General features: G+C 39.6%; 3 protein-coding genes across 5 annotated transcripts in view; 1 reads left to right on the top strand and 2 right to left on the bottom strand.

The window, feature by feature from the left end:
• Nucleotides 1–880: 880 nt before the first annotated feature.
• On the top strand, nucleotides 881–5,008 carry LOC104815967 (glutathione gamma-glutamylcysteinyltransferase 1-like). The gene is made up of 9 exons (XM_010544598.1): nucleotides 881–1,157; nucleotides 1,806–1,962; nucleotides 2,049–2,287; nucleotides 2,492–2,655; nucleotides 2,746–2,797; nucleotides 3,079–3,306; nucleotides 3,788–3,977; nucleotides 4,196–4,470; nucleotides 4,762–5,008. The coding sequence occupies exons 1-9, from the start codon at nucleotides 1,083–1,085 to the stop codon at nucleotides 4,846–4,848; spliced, it is 1,467 nt and encodes a 488-aa protein (XP_010542900.1). The 5' UTR covers nucleotides 881–1,082; the 3' UTR covers nucleotides 4,849–5,008.
• A 2,250-nt stretch (nucleotides 5,009–7,258) lies between these two features.
• On the bottom strand, nucleotides 7,259–11,982 carry LOC104815966 (casein kinase 1-like protein 9). Of its 3 annotated transcripts, XM_010544595.2 has the most exons (15): nucleotides 11,704–11,981; nucleotides 11,331–11,575; nucleotides 11,179–11,219; nucleotides 10,760–10,829; nucleotides 10,337–10,485; nucleotides 10,144–10,239; nucleotides 9,898–9,968; nucleotides 9,726–9,787; nucleotides 9,581–9,644; nucleotides 9,377–9,461; nucleotides 8,796–8,922; nucleotides 8,610–8,695; nucleotides 8,461–8,524; nucleotides 7,996–8,123; nucleotides 7,275–7,921 (listed from the first exon to the last, which is right to left on the bottom strand). In XM_010544595.2, exons 2-15 carry the CDS (start codon nucleotides 11,404–11,406, stop codon nucleotides 7,631–7,633), a joined length of 1,410 nt encoding a protein of 469 aa, XP_010542897.1. In that variant the 5' UTR covers nucleotides 11,407–11,575; nucleotides 11,704–11,981; the 3' UTR covers nucleotides 7,275–7,630. The 3 variants fall into 3 exon arrangements, with proteins under 3 accessions (XP_010542899.1, XP_010542897.1, XP_010542896.1); XM_010544597.2 differs by having other exon boundaries at nucleotides 7,259–7,918; nucleotides 11,331–11,982; XM_010544594.2 differs by having other exon boundaries at nucleotides 11,331–11,981.
• Nucleotides 11,983–12,398: 416 nt separating this feature from the next.
• Nucleotides 12,399–12,824, bottom strand: part of LOC104815965 (12S seed storage protein CRD) — a 1,996-nt gene continuing 1,570 nt past the window's right edge. The window contains exon 5 of the mRNA XM_010544593.1: nucleotides 12,399–12,818. Coding sequence (XP_010542895.1) covers nucleotides 12,487–12,818 — 332 coding nt within the window. The 3' untranslated portion in view covers nucleotides 12,399–12,486. The remainder of the gene's footprint in view (nucleotides 12,819–12,824) is intronic.

Genomic DNA, 12,824 nt, shown 5'->3' with positions numbered 1-12,824 from the left:
TGAACCGAAGATTTCGTTGACCGAGTCCTTTTCCCCCATTTTTTTTATATCATAATTAAATCATTATGATTACCGTCCTCTAAAAAACGAGAAATATACAACCATTAGGAATAGAAATGATTTTTGAGATTTTTAAAATCTAAAAATAAAAAAATTGACAATCAAAATTTTTTAAAATTGGATTTTCTAAAAATTTGAAAACTCAATTTAGTGAAATAAGTAATTAAAAAACCAAAAACTTTGTTTTTTGGATGTAAAAATATTGTAAAAACCAAAAATTTAAAACTAAATTTAAAAATTCAAAATAAAAACTATCATCATTTTTATTTTTATTTTTGCAATTATATTCTGTTTCTTTGTTGAATGATCAAACATTCTTTCTAATTGATTGCGGATTTATAGATATTTAAAATTTATAAAACAAATTGTATTTTTTTTCTTTTAACAGATAAAACAAAATTTTATGAGCCAAAATTTGAACCTGTAATTTGAATTCAATTAATTTTTTGGGTTCAAAATTTTTTGCAAAGGGATTGAATGGAAATGGATTTTGGAGTTTTTAAATTTTAAAAATCGAAAAAATTGACAATTAAGTTTTTATAATTTTGGTTTCTCTATAAACTTGAAAATTGACAATTCATATTTTGGGATTTACAAAACTAAAAGGTAAAAACCAAAAACAAAAAACTAAAGTAAAAAAATTAAAATTAAAATTCTAACCAGTCATAGCCTATATTTAATATAATCTAAGGTTTCGCTTATTTAATTTCTATTAATTCATTCTTGGTGGGAAATTTTGGTTTGGTATAACCGAGTTGCATGAACCGAACCGACCGTTAACGCGTAGGCTAACGACGTTTTCTCCTTTGACTAGAGAGAGACAGAAGAGAACATGTAGAAATGGCGTCTGGATCCTCTCCTCTGTGAGGCTATACATATAGAGAGTTCGACTTTCCATTTCGAATCCATAATCTAATCTTCCGCCGAAAGCTCGTAGTTCGTAAAATCTCCGGTTTCCTATTTCGAATCTTTTGGCATTTCTCTGTAATTTCGCAGATTTGAATCCTCCCAAGTAAGTGAGAATGGCTATGGCGGGTTTGTATCGGCGTCCTCTTCCTTCGCCTCCGGCTATAGACTTCGCCTCTGCCGAAGGAAAGGTATGATCAGATTTCGATCCATTGACTCCGATGAAAATTTCGGGTTTCTAGGTTTTTGTTTGGTCTGTGATCTTCTCGTTCTGGTTAATTACAATCTCTGCTACTTATTTTCGTGGATTTCGCTTAATTGCTTGGTTATATTTCCCAAAGTCGACGCATCGGTATATTTGGCGAATTTTTATTGATAAGAATCTGATGCTAAGCAATCTGTTCATAATTACAAAGCAATATGGATTGCTAAGCAAGCTGTTCTTGTTTACTAAGCAATGTGGATTTCTGCATTGCGGATTTCTCTGGATTTTCGGGTGTTAACCAACACTAGCACTAGAAAATCAGGTAGGCTTACTCTCTGCGGCTTGGAGTCTGGTATGAGTTTAGATGCGGGGTTATTCAACAAGTATTTTGTCCATTTGAAATCTTGGTTTTTTTCTATACTTCAGGCATATTTTTTGGAGTATTACGCTACATATCCTGGTCAATGAGTGTGTGCTACTGAACTCTGAGTATGTGAGTGATTTATTGACAAATTAGCACTATGCGGACGTAATGAGTGTGTGCTGCTTGGAACAGGGCTTGCCAATGTAGATGTCTGTCTGTTTTTGCCGCTCCAACTATTGCTCCAAGTGATAAACTTTCTTTGTGTTGCAGCAAATATTCAAGGAAGCTCTTCAGAAAGGCAATATGGAAGGCTTTTTCAGGTTGATTTCCTATTTCCAGACGCAGTCTGAGCCTTCGTATTGTGGCTTGGCCAGCCTTTCTATGGTTATGAATGCCCTTTCTATTGACCCTGGGCGAAAGTGGAAAGGTAAGACTTTCATTTTCCGGTGGAAAATTATAATAAAAGCAACATGACCTCCACAGCAGCTTGTTAAATTTGTTGTTTTCCTATAGGGCCTTGGAGGTGGTTCGATGAATCTATGCTGGATTGCTGTGAGCCACTGGAAATAGTTAAGGACAAGGGCATTGCGTTTGGAAAGGTTGTTTGCTTGGCTCATTGTTCAGGGGCAAAAGTTGAAGCATTCCGCACTAGTCAAAGCACCATAGAGGATTTCCGTAAATGCGTGATAAAATGTTCGTCTTCTGATAATTGCCATATCATCACATCATATCACAGAGGGGTATTTAAGCAGGTAACTCCTGCTCCTTGACTGAAAATTTGTGTATCACTGTTTCGTATAGAAGTAGTATGTTATCTACATAAATTTTACTGTTCTTGACTGCCATAATCTTTGTGCTCTAGACTTCTACGAATATGAGGAAGAATGAATGTTTCCAGTGTCTTTCCGTACCGTCGAATGTCAAGTTGATTGGGTTTCTAACAAATCTTACTGCAGACTGGAACTGGTCATTTTTCACCTATCGGTGGCTATAATGCTGAAAGGGATATGGCTTTGATTCTTGATGTCGCTCGTTTCAAGTATCCTCCTCACTGGGTTCCGCTTAAACTTCTTTGGGAAGCCATGGACAGTCTTGATCTGTCAACAGGACAACGCAGAGGGTATTTATTTTGGTACTTATGCTTCCCTTATAGAGTATGATCAGAAACAGGATATTCTTTTGCTTAGCTGCTTGTTCTTTTTCGTCACAGGTTCATGCTCATATCTAGGCCTCACAGAGAACCAGGATTGCTTTATACTCTGGTAAGTGTCTTGGTTCTATTTATATTTGCTGTGCATTCATTTGCTGTTAATACTTTTTTTTGCTTGCTTTCATATGCAACATTCATGTCACCTTCCACCTGAACACTATCCCACCATTTCAATACCGTTACATTAACCTTTTCTTTTATAAGCTTGTTAACTTTTGTTCCCTTTTTTTTGCCTGAAACCCATTAAAAGTATCTAATCTACATTTATCTTGTGATAGTCTATGAATTGTTAACTAATTTGGAGTAATGATTGTTTTCTCTGATCAATTCTAGAGCTGTAAGGATGAAAGTTGGCTCAGCATAGCAAAGTATTTGACAGAAGATGTTCCCCGTCTTGTAAGCTCACAGCACGTGAATAATGTTGAGAAGATCTTATCTGTTGTCTTCAAGTCACTTCCATCAAATTTCAACCAATTCATCAGATGGGTGGCTGAGCTTCGAAGGAAGGAGGACCTTAACCAAAATCTTAGTGCAGAGGAGAAATCAAGACTGAACTTAAAGGTATGCATACTCTCAGCTGCAGTGACATTTTAGAAAAATTACATGGAAAGGTAGCGGTGTCAGCTGATACGTCGATCCCAGGAGTCAATGTTATGATAATTCAACTTGTTTCCTTTTCGAATGGAACCAAAGGGAAATCAGATTGTCTCTTTCTTTACTGAGACCTTGAGAATCGTTTGTTTCTATGTTTGGGGAATCTAAAAAACTGTAAGAATGCCATTTTTCCTCTTTCTAAAGGGGATCAAAAGGACGCATCTCTTCGAAAAATTTTCAGAGGGAATTACCCATGGATTGGCCCTTTTTTGTCCAACTCTCTGAATTTTTGGTCTATGTAGCCCGAGCCTCAAAAGGGGAATCGCTCAAAATCATGCTTTCCCTGTTGTTATGTCTCCATAATTTTCGTTTGAACTCTAGTCATATTCTTTCTTCACTCAGAAAAATGTAGACTTTGACCTTCTAAAATCTGACTCGTGTAATGCAGCAAGAGGTACTGAAACAAGTGCTTGAATCTGAACTGTTCAAGCATGTGAGTAAGTTCCTATCCTCTGTGGAATACGAAGACAATCTGCATCATGTCGCTGCGAAGGTCTGTTGCCAAGGAGCTGAAGTTTTATTAGGAAATTTGTCGAAGGAGTTATGTTGTCGGGAAACATGCGTGAAATGCGTCAAAGGTATGCTGATTCTGATACTTGGTGGCTATTTGTTTGTCATCAGGGATTTCTATTAGAATGCTTACCGTCCTCGCAAGGATTCATTAATAATTTCTTGCCCTTAAATCCTCCATTCATTATTCCATCTCTATATTGTCGTAATTAAAATATATATATGAAGCTCTTTCTGAATTATGCATTTTGAGAAAGATATATAAATTTCTAATCTGCATGAAAAGGTACGGGAGAGGAGGCTATCACGGTGGTCTCGGGGATCGTTCTACATGACGGGAGCGAACAACAAGTTGACCTGCTCGTGCCATCAGCCCAAGCCGACCCGAAATGCTGCGACTGCGGTCCAGAGTCTGTGTACCCAGCCGGCAACGATGTGCTGACGGTGCTTCTGATGGCTTTACCTATACAGACATGGTCTGGCATCAAAGACCAAGCTGTTATGTATGAAATGAAACAGCTCGTTTCCATGGCTAGCCTTCCCACATTGCTTCAAGAAGAGGTAAATAATAGCTCACTCACTCTCCTTAATTATCGCTTGATCGCTTGGATCATATGGTGTAGGCTTCTCTGATTCATTAAGGTAGTAATTTGTTGAATTGAGATGCGTCTATATTTTCCAAAAAAAAAAAAAGGATATCACAATACCAATAACTTCATGATATATGTGGGTCTCTAGTTGAGATCTGTGAACACAATGGCTAATAAAAACAATGGATGAACTGCGGATTTTCGCGTTGGGAATTCCGGTTTTGGTAAACCCTAAAACGGAGATGTGGTGATGAAATTGCAGGTATTGCATCTGCGTCGACAGCTTCAGCTGCTGAGACGGTGTCAAGAGAACAAGGAAGAGGATGACCTCGCAGCTCCTGCCTTTTAAACCCCCCCACTTATTTTGTTCCATCTTTGTGAATCCGAGAACCTTTATTTTTGTCTCGTACGCGAAAATATTGGAAATATAAAGCTCATATTTCTGCATGAGTTTTGTAATAAATTGTTTACATTTCGAGATACATAAAGGATTTTTAAATCGAGAATTATATTACTGTGTTTTATCTTTGATTGTAATAAGCAGGAAAAAAGTTGTCGCGACCACAAAAAACAAAAAAAAAAACTATGATGTTCACGACTTTTTTTTGTTTGCGCGAAAGAAAGAAAAAAGAAATTTAGCAAAGAAGAAAAAAACAGTGGGACAGCGAAGTCACAGAAGTTCACGAAAAAAGAAGAGATACCAGCAGCAAAACCAAAGACTATCTCACGCGCCGCGAAAATAAGTTTTCGAAAGAAAAAAAAAAGCCAAAATCGCTGGGTTATATAGCCCGGAGGATTACTGGTGGTGGCGTCCACGCGCTATGATTGCGAGTGGGCGAATGCGAACAAATTGCAATTGGACTATTATTACACAGTTGGGCCTAAAGAACCGGCCTACATTAGTTCCAGCAAAGCTTATCATGGGCCTTTTTACTTGGGCTTCTATCTAGTGGTCCGAATCAAATTAAGCCCCAATAATTATATGGTTTTCAACCGGAAACATCTTCATGGTTCTCTCTCCCTCGATTTGAAACCATATCTACCATGAAACCACATATTCAGACGTACATCTTGTGTGTGAGTGTGTGTGTGTGTATGTGGGCATATATAGAGGGGAGATAGAGTTTCAACCTGGAAACCAAAAATAGGAGGACAAAGGGTTGGCATGAATGAAGGATCTTGGCAAAGCAATTCATAGCGGGAAGTCTCTGAAAATCTGTGGAGTTGCCGCTACTTCTTGCCAGTACCATCCTGAAGTCTCTGAGGTTCGTTTCCGGTTTTGGTAAACCCTAAAACGGAGATGTGGTGATGAAATTGCAGGTATTGCATCTGCGTCGACAGCTTCAGCTGCTGAGACGGTGTCAAGAGAACAAGGAAGAGGATGACCTCGCAGCTCCTGCCTTTTAAACCCCCCCACTTATTTTGTTCCATCTTTGTGAATCCGAGAACCTTTATTTTTGTCTCGTACGCGAAAATATTGGAAATATAAAGCTCATATTTCTGCATGAGTTTTGTAATAAATTGTTTACATTTCGAGATACATAAAGGATTTTTAAATCGAGAATTATATTACTGTGTTTTATCTTTGATTGTAATAAGCAGGAAAAAAGTTGTCGCGACCACAAAAAACAAAAAAAAAAACTATGATGTTCACGACTTTTTTTTGTTTGCGCGAAAGAAAGAAAAAAGAAATTTAGCAAAGAAGAAAAAAACAGTGGGACAGCGAAGTCACAGAAGTTCACGAAAAAAGAAGAGATACCAGCAGCAAAACCAAAGACTATCTCACGCGCCGCGAAAATAAGTTTTCGAAAGAAAAAAAAAAGCCAAAATCGCTGGGTTATATAGCCCGGAGGATTACTGGTGGTGGCGTCCACGCGCTATGATTGCGAGTGGGCGAATGCGAACAAATTGCAATTGGACTATTATTACACAGTTGGGCCTAAAGAACCGGCCTACATTAGTTCCAGCAAAGCTTATCATGGGCCTTTTTACTTGGGCTTCTATCTAGTGGTCCGAATCAAATTAAGCCCCAATAATTATATGGTTTTCAACCGGAAACATCTTCATGGTTCTCTCTCCCTCGATTTGAAACCATATCTACCATGAAACCACATATTCAGACGTACATCTTGTGTGTGAGTGTGTGTGTGTGTATGTGGGCATATATAGAGGGGAGATAGAGTTTCAACCTGGAAACCAAAAATAGGAGGACAAAGGGTTGGCATGAATGAAGGATCTTGGCAAAGCAATTCATAGCGGGAAGTCTCTGAAAATCTGTGGAGTTGCCGCTACTTCTTGCCAGTACCATCCTGAAGTCTCTGAGGTTCGTTTTTTTTTTTTGCACTGACCGAGTTCCTTCTTTCTTCTTCCCCAAGTAACCAGCAAGAGCAAAAGCGCCACCGACAGATTCCTAAACGCCACACTTGAGGGAAGAAGACTCGTCCTAATTTCGGTGGGGGGGCTCTTGACATTTTTCCTTGGCTTTACGGCGCTAGTTACGGGAGTATTAACATCTGATCATGAGGGTTTTCCTTTGTTCTGATGTTTTGGTCGATTCGATGATCTGGGTGTCTCTGAGTCCAGATACCCAGGATTCATCTCCATGAAAACACAACGGTTAGGTCAGTAAAACCAGATTTCCATACTCACCCGTGATTGGTTTCCCCGACCCCTAGTTGCAGTTCTGACATGGATGAGCCGGAGGATAGATTGGCAGCCAATAGAAATGCATGAACCAGAAGGACTAAAGTCAACGCTCAAAAAGTCAAAGCAGGCTTGAGCTTTGCTCCTCTAAAAACAGAAATCAGAGCATCCTTTTTTATTACAAATGGATCAAAGTTGCATATAAGGCTAGAAACTTCACCGTTTACATGAAAACTCCCCCAACCTTTTGATTCTATCGTCACACAAACATGTAATCTCTATAAGGGTAAAGAAACAAAAGAGAATTTTTGGAGGAGTAAAATAAAACCCAGCAAGAGAGATCCTCTGCAGCTCAAGCTGATAGATATTACCTGTAAATTACCCATAGATTTTCCTTCTTCCAACGTTTCCATATACGAAACTCAAGTATATGATCTTTTGGGCAAGACTCAGAAGCAAGAATAGGCTTGATCATAGCGTGCTCCATTTCATTTATGGATGGAGAGAAGCTCGATGCTCCTAATCGGGTCATCACGAGGATTCCTAGACGCAGCAGGGTTGCGGGAGAAAGACGAGGTCCTGGATTCGTATCCCGATTGGATTCTTTGACTGGTTGAAGGACGGCCACTGCCACTTCCACCGCTGGATGAGACCAGCCGGCTGGAGGTTTTGCTGTCGCTTGGACCACCCGCTGAACTTGGCCTAGAGCTTGAAGCCACCGCTCTCTTTGACGAGCTTCCATATCTGGTTGAACTACGCGCCCTTTCCGAGTCACCCTGCTGTGACACCAAAGCAAAATATTGATACGTGTTCTAGTTACCGGTGTAAGGAAGAATGTAATAAATAAATGTACCGGGTGTTTAGAGTGGGGTCCATCATCCGAGTTTCTGGATCGCGAATGCTCACGTGGAGTAGAAGTTGTAGGGTTCCTCCTGGAGAAGGCCTCAACCGCACCTGAGAATCTATCTCGAACTTCTTTTCCTACACAATCAAAAAAGTTTAACCTTTTTTATATGTGGATTTATAATATGCCTTTACCCGTTTGATGATAAATCATTCCCAAAACTTTCGAGATAAATAGTTTCCAAAAAAATGTAGCATTTACGCAACGAGTAATTCAAACAACAAACACCTTTGAGGTATTTGAAACAGAACCGAAGTGAAAACAAATTGTCTTTTGCGTCTCATGGATGCAGACAGGTTGTGTTCCGTACGGGTTTTTAGTATTTGAGGAAATCCACCTTTCACTGGTGACATCTAAGCAATCAAAACCCTAGAAGATATCGATGTATCAATCACTGATAAATCCACAACGTACCTGAGATCCTTTCTGGTTTTTCAGCAGATGGTCCGGCGCTTAGACCTGGTTTCCCAGTGTGATGCTGAACAAGCAAAAATACACACTTACATAAGCAAAACACGAGGGAGAGAGAGAGTTTAAGGCAAAAGATAGGAGCCATTACTCACCCTTGTCCGTAAACTAGAGCTAGAGCTGGAACCAGTGTGAGGGTATTTCAGCACTGTCCAGTCAAATACATAATCAAACTGATAACCTGCGATAGCTCAAATGTTTTACGAGGAAATGAGATTAAAAAAAATTAAACCGGAAGAAGATAAGAAACTTTAGCAAGGATAAGAATGGAAGATAAGGACCTTCTCGGATAAACAAGTCACGGAAAAGCCTCTTGAGGTAAGAGTAGTCAGGTTTGTCATCAAACCTTAGGGACCGACAGTAATGGAAGTACGAAACAAATTCAGATGGGTAACCTTTACACAACACCTGCGTACACAGCAAAATCAGTATAAATTACGATAATGAAACATAATTATGTATGAAGTCAAATAGATTTTTCCTTTCCTATCAGAGTGTTAAAAGAGTCAAACTATCTAATAAGGTTTAGGCCCTAACTCCACCACAAAAGCTAGGATACAACAATAATTCTAACTCCAGTGTCCATGGTGGTTCCTCCTGGTCAGTGAGCCTATCCAAATTGTCTCTTCCATTATCATCCCGTTCTAAGTTGCCTTTCCCCCGTATGACGTTTGGTGCAAGTGGTTCTAATACAAGTTGATAGGATCAGCCCATCAAAGCTCCTAATCATTTGCCACAAATCCATTGGTGGACCTCAACCCTCAAAATGGATTTGGAGGGGCGAAACCCACAAATTCATAAGCAACCAACCAAAACCCTAATTGATTGATGTGCAGTCCTAACAGTGTTTGTGATTTCATACCTCTATAGGAGTTGATACTTTCTTCTCGCTAATTCTGTCATACTTCTGCTTTTTGGTTCCAGCTTTCAGTCCCTGCCAGGGAAGGCTGAAGCAGAAAATAAAGAAAAGATGAGCATTTGTTCAGAAGAGATACGAAAGAAGAAAATGGAGATACAAAGAAATCTACAGAAGTTGAAAAACTGTAATAGACATTGTAGGCTCTACCTTCCTCTGAGGAAGTACATAAGCACATAACCAAGTGATTCCAAATCATCCCTTCGACTTTGTTCTGCCGATATACAGGAGAAAGTGGCTAAGTATCACACCCAAATTCACTACAGCCGGAATATCAATACAAAACAACTCTTACCAACTCCGAGGTGAGTGTTGACACTTGCATACCGAGCTGTGCCAGTGAGGTTTTTGTTCTCTCTGCCACAAAATTTGATGCCCATTACATACGTGACTACAGAGATTAAGCAGCAATAATACAAATCCATGCATGAGCATGCAGGGGAAGGATGTTAAAGGAATAATCTTACCTGTACGGAATGTGCTTGTGAGTCTGAAGATCTCTGTACTTCTTCCCAAGCCCAAAGTCAATAATATACACCTAAGGTAATAAAACAGTGGGTTTAAAAGCAGAACCACGATGAAGATCTTTCTTAAAATTTAGACATGATATTGCTTTTCCTAACATGAAATGAGAACCAAAAAGAATATAAGTAAAATTATTGTTCTACAGACCATATCCAAAGCCAAGCTGCCCAATAAGACAGAAATGATACCTGATTCGCCTTGCGCCCAAGGCCCATTAAAAAGTTGTCAGGCTTTATATCACGGTGCAGGAAACCTCTAGAATGCGTGTATTCAACCCTGTTAAGCTGAAATGCGGAAAAAGAAAACGATATTCCCGATCTTACATCACTCATTTATTTAAACAGAAGAACAGTAAAGAAAGTAACAGCTAAATATACTTACTAGTTGGTCTGCAAGCATGAGAACGGTTTTCAAGGAGAACTTCCTGTTACAGTAGTTGAATAGGTCTTCCAGACTCGGGCCAAGAAGATCAATCACCATGACATTGTAGTCCCCTTCAACTCCAAACCACTTGAGGCTTGGAACACCGGCTTTCAGAAAGAGAAAGAAACACTTCTAGTTATTCGCAAGATAGTGATATAGCTAACACGATTTACAATGGAGTCCTATCCAAAAATCATATCTCCCAACTTCTTGAGATTCTAGAAATAGCCCATAACATCATATTATCCCCAGCATGCAGAAACAGAAGTATTTACTATTTCTTTTTAGCAAATACTTTCAGCTCAGAGACCAGCCAGGCGCGATATTTTGTTACAAATCTCTTAGACGTACAATACACTTTCGCAGGAAAATGGGACTTACTTCCTCCTTGAAGCAGCATATATAGCTTTGACTCATAATGAAGTTGAGGATGTTTGGTTTTCACAGGTTCCTAAGAATCAAATCACAAGAAGCAAAGAAAGAATGAGGAGAAAAGCAAACGAGCAAAACCAAATCTGAAAGGAGTCCACATCAAAGGCAATTATAATGAGAAAACAATTAACAAGAGAGGCTTAGTCACACAAGTGAGTTATTGCAAGAAACGTCTAGTTAACCTGTGTGAATTTATCAGTAGCTACCTCGAAACTGAACCGGTGAAAATATTTCACCATCACAGCAAAACTTTTTGTTGAAAAAGGCCAAAAAGGTGATGATTTCAATCAGTGACAATCTACAGTACGAGGGAATTTATGTATTCTTGTGATGAAAATAAACATCATTGTCTACTATTGCAAATTTACCATCTTGACAGCAACTTCTTCTCCGGTTTGGACATTAACACCTGCAAAAAGCTTAAACGCGTGAAAACCAGATTTGGAGAAATATGTATTTACAAATCCAACAATGAGATTGCAAAGCTGAAGCATCAAAGAGAAAATTTCCTCCTTTTTACCCAGATATAGCTCGCCAAAGGACCCGCTACCGATTTTCCTTCCAAGCTTAAATCTTCCACCAACCACAAGATCCATCTTGTCCAATCTCTCCGCAATCCCTAATCTTCAAGCACAATATCAAACAAATCCTTCTTCTTCCTTTGGCCCCAGAACTCAATCAGACATGTAACCCGAAAAATGCCCTCCCAGATCCGCAGATAATATCCGCCAAATTTCGAAGATTCACAAATTCAACACCGAAAACCTTCAGTTGTTCATGCACCAGGAAAACAATGTATGGATCGTCAAAATCTATGCGTAAAAATCGCCATCAAACAATGAATCACAGAATCCCCGACGGACAATCTTCGATCGCCGCAACAAAAACAATACCCATCATGAAAGCGACGAATCGGATTCCGCTACAATCGACAGTCCACCACAGGGCAAAACCAGATTGCCAAACCACGCAAATCGATCATCCAACGAGACCCCTAATCCAACGGAGACTGAACTACCACGAGGAGAAAACGCATAACCTTTGGGCCGGATTTGACCCGGCACACGGGCAAAATTTCGAATTCCGTTAGAACGACGAAAAGAAGATTCGCTAATTTGTACAAAGAATGGGAGAGAGAGAGAGACTCGTTGTTGGCTGGCATTTTCTTTATGCTATTTAGTTTTTTTGTATTTATAGTTAATTATGGGTATTTACAGGTAATTTCCAGACTGTTAACGTACTCTCTGTTTTGCCTAATGTCTCTGTATTTTATGTATCTATCTACATGTATATATTTCGACAATCGTAAGAGTCATTGATTATGATACGTACTCGTATTTCGGTTCACCCGTTAACCGACTCGGTTAAACGATAACCAATATACATTTGGTTTGGTAATTTTAAGAACACAAACGGGTATGTAAAGAATCTGTTACTTGACTCAATGTTGCATTTGCTTATGTTGTATATATCCTTCGGCCACTGTCTATTATTGATAATATATTAATAAATGAAAACAAAAATATTTTTTATGTACGGCATTTTATATGGGTTTAGTCCATTTAAAGAACGTGAAACACGCCATGAATTCATCTAACAGTAATGGCTTCGAGACGACGGTTCTTTATTCATTTGTACAGAAACAACGAAATGTACGGAACCAGTTACACGTACGTTCAGACCGAGTCCGGTGTTGTCGTGGTAGACAACATCGACTCCTGTTGGCTAAACTTGATCCTCTTGGACACTTCCTCGGATGTTCCGTACGCCGCCGAGATCACGTCCAGGGGTACGGCCCTCATGTACGACGTGCGTCCACTGAGCGAGTTGGTGATGGCGTGGTCATTGGTCTTGAACGCGACCCACTCGTACCCGGTTTGTCCAGACCGTTTCACGACAGCGTAGCCCTGTGGGACCAACAGTATCTGACCTTGTCTCAGCTCTCCGTCGAACACGGATCGACCATTGTCATCCACCACTTGCACTCTCGCTCGTCCACCCGTCGTGTCGATCA

Source organism: Tarenaya hassleriana, unplaced genomic scaffold (genome assembly GCF_000463585.1).
Source record: "Tarenaya hassleriana unplaced genomic scaffold, ASM46358v1 Cleome24, whole genome shotgun sequence".
Lineage (NCBI taxonomy): Eukaryota > Viridiplantae > Streptophyta > Magnoliopsida > Brassicales > Cleomaceae > Tarenaya > Tarenaya hassleriana.
Note: the sequence above shows the minus strand (reverse complement) of the source record. Positions and strands in the feature narration are given on the sequence as shown.

Bases quoted from the DNA above. Each gene is read 5' to 3' on its own strand.
- LOC104815967 (XM_010544598.1), top strand. From the start codon at position 1,083: ATGGCTATGGCGGGTTTGTATCGGCGTCCTCTTCCTTCGCCTCCGGCT. The intron at 2,656-2,745 runs GTATTTATTTTG...TTTTCGTCACAG, and splicing joins TCAACAGGACAACGCAGAGG to GTTCATGCTCATATCTAGGC. The intron at 2,798-3,078 runs GTAAGTGTCTTG...GATCAATTCTAG, and splicing joins CAGGATTGCTTTATACTCTG to AGCTGTAAGGATGAAAGTTG.
- LOC104815966 (XM_010544594.2), bottom strand. From the start codon at position 11,406: ATGGATCTTGTGGTTGGTGGAAGATTTAAGCTTGGAAGGAAAATCGGT. The intron at 9,645-9,725 runs GTAAGAGTTGTT...GTATATCGGCAG, and splicing joins CAACACTCACCTCGGAGTTG to AACAAAGTCGAAGGGATGAT. The intron at 8,923-9,376 runs GTATGAAATCAC...CTGTGTACGCAG, and splicing joins AAGTATCAACTCCTATAGAG to GTGTTGTGTAAAGGTTACCC.